Genomic DNA, 18,286 nt, shown 5'->3' with positions numbered 1-18,286 from the left:
CGGTGTTCTACCTGCACTGTACCATCTTACTGTACAATCCCATAGCTTAGGTTCATGATAGATGTTGACTGAATGCTATTAATGCAGCCTTTATATAGTTTGGGCTTTTTTAAACAATTGCATCTCACTGTTGGCTTCTTCATGTGACCATGGACCTTTTTTAAACAGAAATGGGCTCTAGAAGATATATACTTAACCCTTTGGGGCTTGAAAGACAATTTAGGAAAACCGAAGTTCACACCAACTTCAGGACGTTTACTGTAGATTTCAGTTCAATATATAAGGGAAAACTTCCTGACGTTTCAAACTTCACAAAATTTGAACGTACTGCCTAGGGAGCTAATTGGTTGCCTATCACCAAAGAATCATCAAGCAAAGCTACCTTAGAGTCACTTTCTTAGGACTTAATTCTTCCCTAACTTAGATGAACAGCTATCGGGTGAGGATAACTTGGTTGTGAACTTTATCCAACAGCGGCATCTCAGCCTCTCTTAAAGGGAGCAGTAGGGTTTCAACACCGTTCCAGTGATCAGGAAGAGACAATGGACACAGAGTTCATTTAAACAACTCTTGTGACATACTTTATTTCAGATCTACAACCATTAAAAACCCTTCATACACTATACAACAATTCCAATGTGTGAAATAAGAAACGGGGAGAAAGGACAGCTGGTGGATTAGAATATGGTCATCATAGCATCTGGTCCTGGGAAAGAAATCTTTGAAGACATGAGTCAGAGGAGAGAGCATTTCAACTTGAAATGCTCATTATTACAGGAAACAACAAAATCTGAAGATGCTCCAGTCCTTTTCCCTCTCCACCCAGGGAGCTTTCCCATGAGGGGCAGGAATTTCTTTTTACCATTTGTTCTATAAGGGAAACAGACTGAAGTTGAGTCTTGTTTTTTTTTCCTAGGCTGGATTTGGGAAGGCCATCACAGTATCTGATGGTGCAGGGGGGATCCTGAATGAGATGAGGCAGTGTCAAACCTAAAATGAGATTTCTTGAGCCATTTTTAGCAATCTAAAATGTCTCACAAGGTCTCCTGGGAGGATGTGAAGGAATAAATTAGACCAGGGATTAAGTATGAATTTTTTTCAACTAAACAGGGCACATGGTGGAGATTTGAGAGCCCTGGCATAGGAGAGATACTATTGAAAGGTAATCCCATAGATCCACAGAGATGCTACTGATCCCTGTGCCTTTCTAGCCTCAACTAGTACCTACCTTTTCCAGATTTTCACTGCATCTCATCCAGTCTCAACTATCCTTTCTAGAAACAACTTTGGACTAGATAGGAGAGCTCAATCTCAAGCCAGAATTCAGTCAGTGTCTGGATAATGACCAACCTAGCATAAGGAAACTCCTCAGATACCCAGGTCAGTAAGTTTCCCAAGCCCATCACTGTTGGTATGTTAAGAGTTTTTTCAAAGTCTTTGAGAACATAGGGAAAAGACTCTAGAATTTTCCACATCCTTCCCCTACCATGTTGTCCCCCTTGTGGCATTTGAAGGCATCTATACAACCCGCTTAAGGGGTTAGTACTGTTAAGTGCTATAATCAAGCAGGTTTTTGTGTCTCTGATCTCAGATTTGGCAATCTCCATACTGGCTCCAAAGACTACTCGATTGCTTAGATTAGTGCTGTGCAAAGTGCTGTCCCACTAACCTTTCCATAAGGCTCTGTGCAGGAGGGTGCCAAGAATCAGTGGTTGATAATATACAGAAGTGAGGTCTCACTATTCTCAGGTAGCAGGGAAAACACCTGAAAATTTAGCCTTTGAAACTGTCCCTTCTGATAAATGGAATAATAGTCTCCAACAAATCAGCTGGCCACCTATTACTACATCTGTTGCCCTGAAAGCCAGTCCTGGGGAAACTTGTCTCAGAAGTTCCTTGTATCTGCTATTCTTATGCATTTTTCCTCTCCAAAATCCTCTGCCAAACTTCAGTTAGGCAAAACCAATGTTATCATCTTAGCTGTGTATGATGTTCTCTCTTAATCTAAGTTTAAGGATGGTCAGGTTTTCAGAGGAGACTCAAATTATGTAATATCCTTGCCCTTAGGGAGACTTTAAAACGTTTCTCCAACTTATTCCCCTAAACTCAATTGTTAATTCTTATAATCCTCTGGTGATACTGGGAAATATCCCTATGTTTGCAGATAGGTAAACTAAGACACAGACTTGAAGAGTACATTAGATCTATAGCAAAAGTAGAAGTGTGAACCAGGTACACACTGTTTGGGTTGTCTGTGTTAATCCCAGTGGGAACATATGCAAATATGAAGGATGCTGTGGAACTCCAGAAAGTATCAAAGTTTATCTTTGAATCTTCAAATTTGGTGGGATCTTAATGAAAAATTACGCAGTAATCTCTTATTTTACTGAAGAACTGAGGCCTACAGAGAAGAGACTTGACTAAGGCCTTGAACACAATTGATAGGGCTATTACTTAGAATCTAGGTTTCTTGATTTTTTTTATGGCAATGGGGTTAAGTGACTTGCCCAAGGTCACACAGCTAGGCAATTAAGTGTCTGAGGTTGGATTTGAACTCAGGTCCTCCTGACTCCAGGGCTAGTGCTCTATCCACTATGCCACCTAGCCTCCCTGTTTCTTGATTTTTAATCCCAATGCTCTGCCTACTATATTTTACCATGCAGTTTCACAAACTGACCATAATAGTTAATCCATTCATAATATGTCACATAGTGGCAAATTAGTCACTTTTTATTTGGATCTCCCTTTTTTGAAAGCTCAGGGCTGACTTCTTTACCAGTCCTGCTGATTTTGACTTGACACTTCCTGCTATAGAATGTAGCACTTAGCAGCCTAAACTTTGACTTTCAAGAGCCAGCTCAATATTTCCTTAGGGAACTAAAGAAATATCTTTGGACATTACTGAGATTGATCATTTCATCTCCTTCTTTTGAGACCATTAAGAGGAAACCCAAATGCCCTTTCTTCAAGCCTTCAGTTATTAATAGTAGCAGAACTGGGAGAAAAAAAAGGAGCTAAGGAATCCATGTTGAGATGTACAAAAACAGAGATTAATTCCCAAGTTGGGGACAAGGTTAAATTTTGCAGGCAGACCAGATATCCTCCTATGTGATATAGTTTAATTTAGTCCTGACAGGATCCCCTGACTGAAAATAGCTTTCCAAATACGTACAAATGCCTGAAAAAAAACATTTAAAATTAATTCTTTTGTGCCTTGTAGGCTTTCCCAAACCCAAATATTCCAGGCAGGAGTAATCAATAAACCTTCATCAGTGATTGCATTATCAGAATGTTGATGACATTTCCCTGTGAGTAAAGCCTTGCAAGAATGAGGCTTGGGAGGGGGATATAGGGGAGCAAGGCTGCCAGGAGTCAGCAGGCAAGGACCCTGAAAATGCCCTCCAAATTTTTACTTATGGGCACTCTTATCAGAGAAGAGGAAAAAATGGGATAATTATGGAAGAGAGGGAAACTTGAGAAATGATCAAAAAAGGATAATAAGTTGTGAAAAAGATAAAAGGATGGGAGCTGGGAACACAGAAGGGGACTAGAAGGGTTAAGGAATGGTGGGATTGTTCAAAGATGATAGGAAAGTTACCTCAGGTTGTGGGAGTCATAGGTTTGTAGGATCCAGGATAACACAGAGACGGGGAATTAACCAATCTCCAAATGAAGCTGTCAAGAGGCTCCTTGCTCCAGAGCCCAGTAAGGAGACTTAGAGTTGAAAATAAGAATTTAACAGGCAGCCCAAAGATGATTTTGAGCTCTGTATACATCACTGTTGAGCACCCAGGAGGCAGGAAGGGCGGGAATAGGTTAGGAGCCTCTGGCCCAGGTCCTAAAATATCTACCTGAAGATGATGATTTGCAAGATACATCAGGATCATGGAGTGGCCTTGGCAGTACTGCAGCTGAGGTTTGATATACTTAGGTAAAAAACCAGTCAGTAGTTTTTCCAAGTTGATCTTGTCCAGCCTGACCCAAGGAGAGAAAGCATGTCCATAGAATGTTCACAAAAACAAATAATATGCCAAAGCAAGGGGAACACGTAGAAGCAAAAGTTCTATAGAAATCTGGAGTTTCTATACTAAATTGCAATGAGAAAATGAGTTCTGAAAGGGGATTCCAAGCGAGGACAAGCTCTAGCAAGTCTTGTTATGTTGTAAAGACAGAAGATACTTGGAGAAGGGATTGTCAAATGACGACCAGCTAGCTTAGTTCAGAAAGGCTTGTCACAAGAAAGTTAATAACCTGATAAATATTTTTGGCCACAACACTCATGAAATTATCTAAGGTGCAAAGAGGTTGTGATTTGTATTGGTAAAGGAAGTACATATGCTTAGAAAATTACAAGAAGGATCTTTTGACATACTGAAGAAATTGAGGAAGAAAATAGATTTCACAGCTCAGGCACTTCCAAAAGTGGTTCTTAGGAAATAGAAGACAAAGTGTGGGATGAATGCTAGATGTAGATATGCTTCAGGAAGTCCATAGGGATGTTGGTGTACATGGGCAGGAAATGTCTAGGCATTGGGGTGGAGGAGGCTGGCTATAGATAAAAGAGGGTAGAAAAAAGGACAGTCAGAGGGATTTGAGGGAGAAGCATGCCAAATTTTATGTGGGACCTAAAGAGGAAGAGTAAACAGAAGTTGGATCAGTTGTCATTTCGAGAATGTCTACATGAGAAGAAAGAAGTTGTGGTTGGAGTTCTGGAGATGTATGCCGAGCTAGAAGTGGGGACTTAAATGAAAAACTGTGTCAGTTCAAAGGGAAGGATAATAGCATATCACACTGACATGGTATGAAATATCCAAAGTGCTTTTCTTAACAATCCTGTGGGGTAGGTAGAGAATTATCTTAATTTTACAGATGAGGGAATAGGTTTAGAGACCGTTGGTCTTGAAATCAGGAGATTAGGCTTTGCCTTTAACTGACTTTTGTCACCTCGGGTAAATCAATCCCACTTTATATCTCACATGTAAAATGGGGCAGATGTTTCACTAAATGAGAAATTAATTTGATGTTTGAGATCAACAGATTGTAGAGACTAAGCAAATATATTTCTGGTTTTAGACTTTTTCATAGTCACATGGATTTTCTGGATCTTTTAAATACTGATTCAGTAATATATATAATTAGGTGGTGCAGTAGATAGAGCACTGGCCTTGGAATTAGGACAGGAGTTCAAATACAACCTGATACTACTAGCTTTTTGACTTTGGGCAAGTTACTTAACCCTGTCCTGCATCCAGGGCCATCTCCAGTCATTCTAATTCATATCTGGCCACTGGACTCAGATGGCTCTAGAAGAGACTATGAGGCTGGTGACCTTTCCTCAAATCCAATTCACATGCTTGTCAGGACATCACCTCCCTGTTCTTGTGGTCTTCTTCAAAAGTGAAGAACAAACATTATTATTATAATACATATATATGGAATTCTGGAGGGTTCTTGGATTTTGTTTAGCCATTTGGTACAATTCAGCTCTGTATTCATCAGAAGAGTAGGAAAGATCTGTGAAGATGAGAAGGAAAGCCTTGAAAAGGGTGAGAACTGACACCAAAGAGTTTATCTTCCTTTGCCCTAACTTGACCAGGGGTTTCCAAGTAAAGGGGAACAAAACTGGTTATAAAAGGACCCTGAAAGTAGTTATTGAGGAAATCCTCTGGTGGTTAGAGGACCTTCTCTTATCTTGACTACTGGCAAAGCTCAGATTCCTGACAGGAGTTGAACATTTCTATTCAGGGCTTGGGTCTGGGGACTACTAGACTTCTGAAGTGTTTCTCTGATCTGAATGTTAAGAAAATAGATTTCTAATTTTTGGAGCAAAGACTTATAAAGAACTTTTACCTCTACCAACTAGGAGGAGTCAGGTGTAACCTAAGAGAATTGGAGAGAAGTAGGGACTCATTCAGCCAGGAAGGATGAACCCTCTGTAGAGAGATAAGCTTCATAGCCCCTACTATTTGTGTCTATAGAAAGCAAGACTTCAAGGGAATGATTTTCTTAATCTGAAGGCTGATTACTGGAGGGGTGGGAGTTGGTGACTTTGAAATTCTTAAGAGTAATTTTTCTACTCTTTTTAATAATTCTAATGGTAATGTGTGTATATGCACAGATAACTTGAAGCATACAACTGTTTCTCAATTTATGATGTTATAAACGCATTTTTGGGGAGTTTGCTGGAATGTGGCATAATCTACTATGGGTCAAGTTCCTGGGTATGTATTTGTATACGACTGTTCATATTCTGTATAAGATATGTACACAGGACAAATCTTTTGGGAAGTATTTTATGTGCAGGCAAAAGTGGTTCCATGTAACATGTTAACTGGATGAATAGATGGGTAAGGATTAGGGGAAAGTTAAATGGGGTTGGGGAGAAATGTAGGATAAAAGTAGAACTAGTGAACTTGGAATTTTGACAATAAGTGCACATCAAACAATTGGTTTGGGGTACACGAGAAGAAAAGTGGGGTAAAAATGAAGGAAGTTTGGGCACTTTAGTTGGATGAATGCTGTGATACAGAATGCAAATGTATATATTATGTGATAGCATGTGTGTATATATACTTACATGTAAGTTGTATGCACAAGATGCCTGTTCAATGATACAGCATGTATAATCTTTGTGTAAAGGATACAGAGCAATGAGAGCCCTTTTCAAAGTGACTTTTCTAAACATTACTCATTTGACATAGTCTTCTATATTGTAGATATTTAATGAAATGTTCGTTACCTATGGAATTGAATACCAGCTCATCAACCTTCATGTGGAAAGGCAAGGAGTTACTATCCCCATCTTTCAGACTGGGAAAATGATATAGAGAACAATCATGTGACCTGCCTGCCCATGGTCACATTAAGTCAATGACAAAGCCAGCATGACATCCTAAGGATCTACTGAACCTTTAAGACTCTAGGGTACTTTTGTTTCTGGAGTAGGGAAATATAGACCCTGGGTTAGGGCCTCTGCACAGAAAAAGGTCACTACTATGAGTATACAAAGGTATAGCAAAGGATAAAAATTTTGTTATGTGAAACGATAGATTTAGTGAAACAAGAGAAAGCAGAACAGTACTGAGAATCTTAGATTTGAGTATGAATTCTACTCCCATATTTACATGTCATTATACTCCCAATTAAGTCAATTACTCTGAGTCTCAGTTTCTTCATCTATAAAATGGAAATAATCATATTTACTTACTTCACAGGATTGTTATAAGGAAAAGTTTAAAAGTTTGTAAAGTTTAAAATGCTATTTAAATGTGTAAATTAATAGAGGAAGGGGTTTCTGGAGTATTGGGACTAAGTTGGTCAGAATTAGCTAAGTCAGGAGAGGAAGAAAAGAGTGTACAATCCACAAGAGGGTGAGGTCATTTGGAGTAAAAATAAGGAAACTGGAGATGGGGGTTGGAAGAAAATGAACAAACTTCTTGCTTTGTCAAAAAACTAAGGATAGCACAATTAAGGGAGGCCAATGTCTTAAATAGATATTAAGAACACATTAATGAATTGACACACTCTAGAGATAGTTTTTATTGGAAAGAAAGACCTTCTAGGGGAAATATTTGAAAATGGTCAGCCACCAGTGGGATGTTCATCAAAGAGGAAATTAAAACTTTGGAAGGGAGGGCCTGGAGGAGTCAATTTATAGAGACCTTAGAGATCTAAGTGGGTAGGGCGTGTTAATGGCAAATGGCAAAAACCAATGCTAAAAACTGAGTGACATTAGGAGGATGATAGGCAGGAAAAATGAATGCTACAATATTGGTTCATATTCAGTTTCAAGTATGTAAATTAATTTTTTCATTTTCCCAGTCTTCTTGGTAATGTCTATGATCTGTTTGTAGAAATAGGCAAGGAAAGATGAGAAAACCACATATTGACAGAAAGGATTTCACAAAGAGGCTCCCAGCTTCATTTCTAATTTTTCCAAAAGCTGTATCCAATTGAAAACTTAGTATTATAAAGACATGGCTTGGTAAACCAAGAAGAGGTTAACAGATACTTCAAAATGAGGGAATCTGGAGGGAGAAGAGGTTAGGATGACGGAAGGACAGGAGAACAAAAGCTCTTGATTCTATGGTTCTTAATCCCTCTGAGTACACCTACCCACAATTCAGGCAGTTTCTCTGCCTTGGGAATGTTAACAATAGTTAAAGGCATTTGGGGGGGGAAAAAAGAGATAAACAACATTCCAAAATAGTAGATTCTTTAAAATAAAAAAACCCAAACAAAAAAACCCTAGTTACAAATTAAAAGGCTAAAAAGAAAACCAAGTCAGTATTTACATGTAATGTTTTCAACCCCTTTAAAAACCCACTGTCCAGAGGTTTCCATTAGAACAATAAATGATCATGTACAACTGCATGCAAGAAATAGAAAAGAGTGTTATACTAAAAATCAGATTTCAAAACCTCTCATGTGGAGGAGGAAGGAGTTTTTTACTTGGAGCTAGGCTGATAGAAGAGAGGGGGCCAAGGCTGCTCTCTTCCCATGCTCCTTGGGATGGTAAGGCAAATTGGCTGGGGTTGGTAATCCTTTAGTCTCAGATCTCCATTTCTTCATGGAGTTGGTGGGGGTTTCTTGGTGACATGTTTGAGAGTAGTGGAGCCACACACACCCCCATTCCCACCAAGGGCCAAATAGTCCCAAATGGTATTTGGATACCATTGGGTCCTGTGCCACTCGAAGGAGGGTAGTGTTGAAGGCATCTGGTGTCTTTCTACTTGCAGTGCTTCACCTCAAATTAAAAGTCAACCCAGCAACGGTGCAATGAAAGGTAAAAACTCCTTACTTGATCCAGGCCTCATCCTATGAAGACTGTCTATTGCATTTTCTTATTTTGTGTGTTATATTAGGATTTGGATTTTGCCCCAAAGTATCCCTTTTGATTTTTCAGGATAAGAGTCCTCTGTGAAATGGCAGTATTTCTCCATACAATATGCTCTCCCTGCCACTTAATGTGGAACACTGAACCTTTCCAACATTTAAGAACACAGCATGAAGGACAATAAGTTAATATTAACATCACCAACATTCAACCAAAAGGAGTGGAGACTACTTTAGATAACTTACTAGAAAACACTCAGTAGGGTTGAGCAGGATTACCTGGGGGTCAGAGGAATATTTTCAAGTCTATTTAGATGCTCAGGTGAAATGAAACAAGTTGTTGCTCCAAGATGGAAATCCTGATAAATCTGAGTTTACTGCTTTCTTAGCTCTTTCTTTGTAGTTTGGTGGAAAATTTCCACTCTGGGTCACAATCAGGAGTTCTGTGTATGTATTTGCGTACCCCAGAACTAACATGAAGAGGGTACACTGGCACCTGATGCTCCCCAGAGAGGGATCACACTGGAGACTGACTCCTTTCAACTATTCCAGGCAGTCCATTTAACCACTCAGCTGGAGAGAAGTTGATGTTGGATCCTGCCCTCTGTTAGGTCTTGAAGGATAACAGAAGGGCTTGGATTGCTGCTAGATGTGAACATCAGAGCACATTTTCAAGCTGCCCTCATAACCAGCAGGCAAATGAAAGTAATTGAGGCTGCTCTCCTACTCGAGTCTGGTTGGGGTGGCCAGTTAAGACTGCCAGAAATACTCTGAAAAGTATCCCCTCCCTAAAGAGATTCAGTGGCCCTTCAAAGCCTATTTTGAACAGGTAGAGGGGCATCAAACCTCTTCACACCATTTTGGGGATTTCTGACCCATTGGTTAAGGAAACTTGGGACTGATCGTACAGATAAGATAGAAGAAGATGGCTTGGAAGGAGTGGAATGACCAAGGTAAGTGGGGAGGTAGAAAAAATAGATGGTCAATACGTGACTAGAGGAAGATCCTTAAGAGGCAGTGAATGTGCTACTAGACATTAAGGCTAAGTATGGACAGGCTGGTGAAAATTTAGGGAAGTTAGTAGACATTTAAAATCTATGTGCAAAGCTGCATTAAACACTCTCTGGGTTCAGTCTAGTTTTCCACTGAGTATACTGACTGGGAATCTCAGGGATCACCAAGCTTGGCTGAGGCTCAAGGACCTATGTTTTGGCTCATAAAAAACTGGGAGGGAGAAATTGAAAATTGAAATGAGAAATGTATGGGAATGGTGGAATCAGCCCAGTCCTCACATCCCTGTTAACAGGAACTTAGGAAGGGGCATCGGGATGTAAGATCTACAAGTAAATGAGAATCTTGGTTCAAAATTCAAAGCAATTAATTCATATTGGAAACTGAGCATTCTGGGATTCCAGCTGTGCCAAGTGAGTGTCTTGATATGGATAAGGAAACCAATGTTCAATTGCTGAACTGCCTTATATCCCCTTCAACTTCCCTAACATTTCAACATTTCAGTGGCAACACTATGTTGCTCTGTGTCCTGATAAACAGGATACATCTCAATCCTCAATAAATTACTCTAGGGATCTGGGGATGAATTAAATTATTAAAATAATATAAACTACCTTAAATATTTATAATCAGGAAAATTCAACAGTATCATGTTTCAGGGCCTCAGGAAGAGCCCCACAGTCCAGGAGACAGCAGGTTCGCTGTACTCCTCTCTGACTAAGTCAATTAAACTGTCCACCAAGGTTGTTCAGCAGGAATGTCTTTGCTTTCCTTTGCTTGATGTAAACATAATATTGAGGCTGCTACTGCCCTAGGATGTCTGAGGAAAGAACAAGGATTCATGCCAATGATGTTTAAATGCTTCAAAGACAAAGTGTCTGCTAGATTGGTGGCTCCCTGGCTTCTCTTAAGGGTACCCAGATTTCAAGGCTACATTCCCTGACCTTAGTCCCCACAAGTCTGGTATTGGTTTTTCTACATCATTGTTGGACATGAGCTGCCAATGATAGGGGATGCACAATCCCTTGTTTTTAGCATATGAAGATCCAGACTCTTTGAGGTGGCTGACTACCCTATCATACTCCATGGAGAGTCACAGAAATCCAGGGCAGCAAGAGCCACAGGGTAAGAAATATGAGAGAAGGAAGGGATTATGCCAGGCTCAGAGCAGAAGTCTGTCTAGTTCATTATTATGTGGTATTGCCAGAGCCTATCACATATTTCACAAAGACTTCATTGGGTTGGCCCAAGGGATGGAGCATGTCTTCTCCACCTGGGTGTTTAAAATGCAGTGCCTGGAGATATTACAATGCCATCCATTTGGTACAATCATATTTCTTGTTAAAGCTCTTGGCCTTTTTATCCCAGATGTAGCCACTGCCAATGCCACCTGGCTTGGCTATTGTCTAAAAGGAAATCTTCCTAATGCTGTGGAAGATTACAGGGGAAAAGCATCCCTCTGAAGAGTTTAAGGTTTAAGACATAGGCTGTTGAAATCCCTTCTTAAAACCACATCCGTTATAGCTGGGTGTCTGTAGTCCCCAAAGGATACCTTCTTATTAGGTATCCTAAAAAAAACATTTAAGTTGAGCAAAAAATTCCTGCTACTCTTTTAGCACCCAAGAAGAGGATCCCAGAGAAGATCCCTAGTAGTGATGCTCCAAACACATAAATTTGATCTCTCCCATTCCCTGTCTTCTCACTTGAAGGTTGGAGGTCACGATACTGGTCAGCAGATGATATTCTTGTTGCTGATGCAAAAGGGATCTTTTTGCATTTCTTCCCCTGGGAACCTATTCCATAGGCTTCCAGGCTTTGATGCAACATCTGCTTCTAAAATCCTCCTTTCAAGGCAAGGTGGTGTTTAGGAGACAGATGTACAGGCTGCTGGACCCTTCTGGGTCCTGTTGCCTCATATCAGTTGATTCAGATCTGCTCAATGGGTCACTGAAGATTTACCTTCTCACAATGACTATTGGCTGAGGGGTGGGATAGGGCAGGGGGGAGCATTGCTACTTTGTCCCTTGGCAGCATGATTATTCATTGGAAGAAGCTGTCCTCTCTTCCCCTCCCCGGATTATTTCAGGGGGATGTAATCTGCATTTAGAAGGAGAGTGCCTGGTGATGGATCGGGAAGGCCGAGCAAAGCAGGAGGTCAGGGCCTGGGCACTGCAGTCACACATGGCATCCTGTAGAAAGGGAGGTAGAAAGTTAACTGTAATACACAAACTTGGGAATACTGAAGAAAGGAAAATAGGCAGATTGGCAACTGGCCTCAGTCTGTGACTGGAAGCTCTTAAGAGATAATGTCAGGGGTTGCTAGGTGGTACAGTGGATAAAGCAACGGCCCTGGAGTCAGGAGTACCTGGGTTCAAATCCAGTCTCAGACACTTAATAATTATCTAGCTGTGTGGCCTTGGGCAAGCCACTTAACCCCATTTGCCTTGCAAAAACCAAAAAAGGAAGAACACACAAAAAACTTTGAGAGATAACACCAGTGTGGTGTCTCACTGGACCAATTTTTAAAATAATATTCTGGTAAAATTGTAGCTATTTTGATTGTCAATTGGAATTAAGGAAAATAGTACAATATATCTTTTAATATTTGTTGAATAGCAATCAAAGTTACATGAGCAATATAAAATTATAAACATGTTACAAGAATAAAAATGGACTTGTTTATCAAATCCTATAAGAATTAATCTATTAAAATTTGAAGGAGCTAAGTATAGGATAGTGCAGAGAACTTATGGAACTCATTACTCTGCATTTTGGTACAAGATAAAAATATATATTTTACAAAAAAGTTTACCTAAACTACTCCTGAATGACGAATATGCCAATCTCAAATAAGCCATAATAGGAAATGAGAATTTTCTATTTTCTGGCAGGGGGCTAGGGAGGAAAGTTAACTTTAAGGAAGAAAATTGTGTATTTCCACAACATATCCATTAGGACCCTGATTAGAGAAAGGATCTTGGGCTTAGATGGACCATGGAATTAAGAACAGTGTGATAATTTCCATGAATCTATATTCTATAAACATCTTTTGTTAGTGCATAGGGATATCTTTTTAAAACTGAATTCCAATTCATCTAGAATGTCAAAAATTGCTAATTACATTATTGCCTAATCTTTGTATCCTAAATATTGAGAGTTGACCTTCTAGGATCTTTTGGGAAGTGGTGTAGTTGCCCCTTGTACATTTCATATATTAATGTAAAAAATCAGATCAGCCCTCAAAAAGAACAAAAAACAATTAAATATTATGAATTTGACTTGTAAGGCAATTAGAAATAGAGAATACACAGAATCTAGAGATAAGTGAAAAATTTCAGAGAGATCATGAAGGGAAAAATGTTATGTTGAGTTTGAGATTCAAACATTGCCTACTGTGCTAAGAAGGCACCTATATGCCAAATTAGTGCTTTGTTACTAGAACTGTAAATTGATCTAGCTATTCTGTTGGAATTCTTGAACTTTTGGTCTTCCAGATGAATTTCACTGTAATATTTCCTAACTCTATCAAGTAATCATTTGATAGGTTAGTATGGCACTAAATAAGTAAATTAACTTAGGGAGTATTGACATTTTTAATGCCCAAACCTACTAATAGCAAATAATTTTCTAATTATTTTGATCTGTATTTAAGGTGAAAGTGATTTATAGTTGTATTCCTTAGAATTCCTGTGTGTCTTGGTAGGTAGACTCCTTAGTACATTCTTTAGTTATTTTATATCCTATAGCTTGACTAAAGGTAGTTTCATTTAACTTTCAGTTAAATGTATTCTAGTATTCTTTAAGGGCACCAAAATAGTTAACTGCAAAAAGCAATAATTTGTTCCTTTTTTTGCCTAGGCTTATTCCCTCAAATTCTTTTTCTTATTGCTATGGCATACATTTTCCTGTATGATATCAAACTAGTGACAATACAAATTTTTACTTTATTCTGTTTCTTATCAGAAAGACCACAAGTTTATCCCCATTTTATATAATTGCTGGTTCTTGGTTTTAAGATAAGTTACTAATACTATGTTAAGAAAGGTACATTTTTTCCTGTTTTCTGGAGTGGCTTAAAAAAGTGTTTTTAGTTTATAATCTTTTTTTGCCATAGGAAAGAATTGAAACTAAGGACAGCACTCAACAATTGAGGAAATGACTGAAAAAACTGGTATACGAATATCAAGATAATGTATTATGCTTTAAGAAGTGTTGGAAAAGATAATTTGGGAAGACTTGTATAAACTCATGCAGAGTGAAGTGAGCAGAGTTAGCAGAACATTTTTATATGACTTGAAAAAACTTTAAAGTATTGTCAAAGATTATAAAACCTTCAGTAAATGGTGTTTTCATCATAGATACCCATTGAAAACAAGGTAGTCAAAAGAGAAAAGCTAATTTAGGAAGTGAGTAGCTGGTTAAGAAATCACATCAGAAAATAAGGATGTAGATTTCCGGACCACAGTTTAAAATACAGGAATGACAGGTTCCTGTCTAGGCTTGCAGCTAATAAAAGTAAAAGCTAGATGTTTGCAAATTTAATAGAAAGAACTTTAAACTTAAATGGAAGCAAGAGAGAGAAAATTTTGCCTGCATTTTCACTAAGCTAGATGCTACTGAGAGCGGCTACAATGTAGGAAGACTAGCATTGGAGTTTCCTCTGAAGTTTATACACCTAGGACAAAGTGAGGAAAGTCCTTGCAATGCATACTGGTAATTTTTCTTGTAGTCTCTGAAAATTGCTTGGGGGACTGAGAGTTTGTTAAATGTGTCCAAGGTCACAGAGACTGTGTGATGCTAGGTCTAGTTTTCTTTTTTAAAACTAAAATTTGGATTGGGGGGGAAAACAAAGGAGGGATTGAATCACAATTCAGAGAGCCTAGGACAATAAGTACTTATGATAACTATGACAAACATGTCAGAATTGCTCAACTTTTATTTCTTTTTCCTGTAAGAGGAGTGATAATTTGAATGAGAAATGACAGAACAAAAATAGTTACTAGGGAATTGATATTTATAAGCAAGTAGGGAGTTGAGACTATCTAGGTGTCCTTAGTGATTTAAAGTTAACAGTTCTGATCAATCAGTAAGCATTTATCTGCCTTGTGTCAGACTCTAGGCTAGGTACTGGGGATAACAGTGCAATGACATTTACATCCTTAGTTGCATAAAGAAATGGTATATTATTGTCAAGTTGTCAAGTCACTTGATACAGTCTTTGAAGGGGAGTACTACTACAGGATTTGAAATGGAAAAATGTCTCATTTTTCAAAATGGAGGAGAAAATCTGTGAACATAAGGTCAATGAGTTTGATTCTGATTCCTGGACAAAACCTAGGACAAGGGTCCATGAACTTTGTCTTTAAAAATATTTTGATAACTGTATTTCAGCATAATTGGTTTCCTTTGTTATTTTATTATTGAAAAACATATTCTGAGAATAGGTCTGAGAATGCTTCACTAAACTTCCAATGAGATGTTAAGAGACATTCAGTAAACAGCTATAAAAGGAATGGGTGATCACAAAGAATCAGAATAATTTCAGCAAGGATAGATCTTATCGGAATAGCTATTTCTTCTTTTTAATGGGACTACTAAACTGGTATAGAGGGGGAATTTTTTTTTTTAGGTTTTTTCAAGGCAAATGGGGTTAAGTGGCTTGCCCAGGGCCACATAGCTAGGTAATTATTAAGTGTCTGAGACCGGATTTGAACCCAGGTACTCCTGACTCCAGGGTTGGTGCTTTATCCACTGCCACCACCTAGCCGCTCCAAGGAGGAATATTTTAGACAGAGTTTATCCAGATTTTAGCAATTCATTTAATGGTCTTTCTTGCTCCTCTTGCAAAAAAAAACATGGGAAAATGTGAACTTGATGATAGTACAATTAATGGAAAATGGAAATGGAAATTTGATTTCAGACTGACGGGAAATCTCTTTCTGGAGTGCCTCATGATATATGATTTAGTCTGTATTAAAAAATTTTCAACGAATTAGTTGGACAATTTCAATTCCTCTAAGTAAGCATTTATATAGCAAAGAACTGTGCTAAGTCCTCGAAATATGAAGAAAAGGAAGTTCATATTCTTGTTGGGGTGTTAGAGGACTCAAGAAAAGCTTTATGTACCTGAGCCAAACTTGAAGGAATTAAAATGATTCTCACAGGAAGGGAAAGAACCCACATACTTACCTCATTAGCCACAGTCAAATTTCCATCCGGGTCTCGAGGGGTTCCATCTTTACCCCCCTGTGAGAGTAGAGGTGGCCTGATCTCTTCACAACTGCTCAGCTTTGGAGTTTTCTTGCTTAAAATCCTAGCAATGCCCTCAGACTGGTGGTAACTTGCTGGGGAAAGAGGCTCCGGTTTTTTCATGCACTCATCTCCCACTACCTCTTTTCCAACTGTCCCAGAAGTGGGACTCTGTGAGCGGCCACACACATTACGAAAGAACTCCTGCACAATACCATACTTGTGAGTCTCTGGTTTGGTGCGGGTCTCCTGGGTCCCTGGCTTCCAGATAGATTCAGTGCTCCCAGAATGCTCTACTACATTGAACAAACTAGATAGTCCATCATTAATGTTGCTTAAGACGGGGCTGTCTCGAGTTGTGGTAGATCTGGCCCAAGCTGACCCGTTTTGCTTACTCTGATGAAGATTCCAAAGACTTCGGTCCTTAGAACTATCCAGTTTGGACACAGATCTCCTCTGAAGCTTTGGTGACCCATATTTAGGAGAACAACAAGGTCTTTCAATCCGAGAGTGGACCTTTTCCAGTGAAGAAGATATCTGTTTGCTTCGGACAGACACTAGAGAAGAGCTACGGGGTGACCAGCTCTTGCCATGCAGGCTTCCCCGGGGCAGATCAGTCTGAAGACCAATACTCACTGTCTGAATGGTCTGGGTGCCTACACTTGTCAATCCTACAGTCTGGCTTGACATGCTTTTCACCTTCCTCTCCAGAGAGCCTGAGCGGATGGCCTGGCGGACACAGTTGGTGATTTCTTTCATGTCATCACTCATGTTGCCTGACATCTCAAAGTCATGTAGGGCAGAAGGGAAATTGGGCACAGGAGCTGCAGAACTACTGACTGGGCTGCTATCCAAAAGTTCCCGGTGTTTGGAAAAGTTGCACAGCCATCGGCCATATGTACTCTCAGCCAAGCCTTCTGACTCTGCTGACTCTTTGGGCTTGGCCATGGTAAAGAGGAAGCCAGGTTCAATGAGAATTTTCCCTTCTTTATTCTGGACCAGAGGGACCCCTAGCCTACGGGCCACAGGTGGGCTATAGTAAATCCGGATGCCTGTTTTATCAGGAGCTGTATAGCTTCTTTGCATCTGCTTCTGAGCACAGTCCTGGTAGGTCAGGCTACCTCTTCTGTTGCAGTCTCTAGGGGAGAGCCCCAGCTTCTCCTTGGTCCCTTTTTCTGGGCTGGCCTGCTCATTGTCCACAAAGGCCATTCTAGCAGGGTTCACTGTGGCAGTATCCAACAGGGTACTGGGCAGCAGGGAGGCAGCTGGAGAGGTTTTTTTGCCTCGAGAATTTTCATTGACTATATTGGCTGATTTGCCCGGAAGATAAGGAGAACAGTCAAGTAAACTTTCAAACTCTGACATGGAAGAAACAGATTTGGTCCTAGTGGGGAAAAAAGATAGGATGAGCACAATAAAACTTGGACCCATGAATCGAAAACCATTTTATAGGTGGGAAGAGGATATTGAGGATATAGGATCATAAAATCACAATAAGAGGAGGAACCTCAGATAATCTCATACAAATTTACTGTTTATGCCAGGACCTCAGAGCCATTTGGGATTATACAGAATCAAATTAAAAAAAAATATTTATGAAGGGAAAAAAAGTACAGAAAATACTTAGTACAGAAAGATGAGTGTGAGGTCACTAAACTACATTTTTGTTTCTGATGATTTTTGACTTGGAAATTATAGCATTCTGTTAGCTGTTAGCAAATAAGACTGTAAATTTCTTATTCACTGGGATAAACGAGTCATAGTAGGTAGTTAATATTGCTGAACAAATGAATTTCAAGACCTATATGCTGCTTCCTTTGACCCCCAAATGATTTCTGACTGCCTTAGGTTTATGGATGACTCTTGGCTAAGGGGACACTAGAATATGAAGCATTAAAAAGGAAAGTTTTGGAGAGGGGATGAGAGGGGAGGTGATAAAAGCACAGCAAGCCCTATGGTCCCAGGCCCCCTAACCTCTTTAAGTTGGTTCCATTGGCATCAGCTTCAGAAATGGTCTCTTTGTCATGTATCTTCTCACTGAGGGTCTGAAAGAAGAGAGGAACACTATGTCTCCAAAGCAGAAGGGAGAAGTGAAGTGATAAACACAACATAATACTTTTCCTCTTTGGCTCCGAAGCACTTTCTTACGATCAGAGTTTTGGAACTGAAAGGATGTCAGAGGGTAACTACT

General features: G+C 39.5%; 1 protein-coding gene across 2 annotated transcripts in view; it reads right to left on the bottom strand.

Annotated features, from left to right (window-relative positions):
* Window positions 1-27: 27 nt before the first annotated feature.
* MTCL2 (microtubule crosslinking factor 2) overlaps window positions 28-18,286 on the bottom strand; it is a 124,524-nt gene continuing 106,265 nt past the window's right edge. Inside the window, exons 12-14 of one of the 2 annotated variants that reach the window (XM_074212009.1) lie at window positions 18,070-18,140; window positions 16,036-17,479; window positions 28-12,035 (exon numbers count right to left, since the gene is read on the bottom strand). In XM_074212009.1, coding sequence (XP_074068110.1) covers window positions 11,883-12,035; window positions 16,036-17,479; window positions 18,070-18,140 — 1,668 coding nt within the window. In that variant the 3' untranslated portion in view covers window positions 28-11,882. The remainder of the gene's footprint in view (window positions 12,036-16,035; window positions 17,480-18,069; window positions 18,141-18,286) is intronic. The other variant, XM_074212008.1, reaches the window with a different exon arrangement.

The sequence above is a fragment of the Macrotis lagotis genome, chromosome 1, assembly GCF_037893015.1.
Source record: "Macrotis lagotis isolate mMagLag1 chromosome 1, bilby.v1.9.chrom.fasta, whole genome shotgun sequence".
Taxonomy (NCBI): Eukaryota; Metazoa; Chordata; class Mammalia; order Peramelemorphia; family Peramelidae; genus Macrotis; species Macrotis lagotis.
This window is presented reverse-complemented; position numbering and strand designations above follow the sequence as displayed.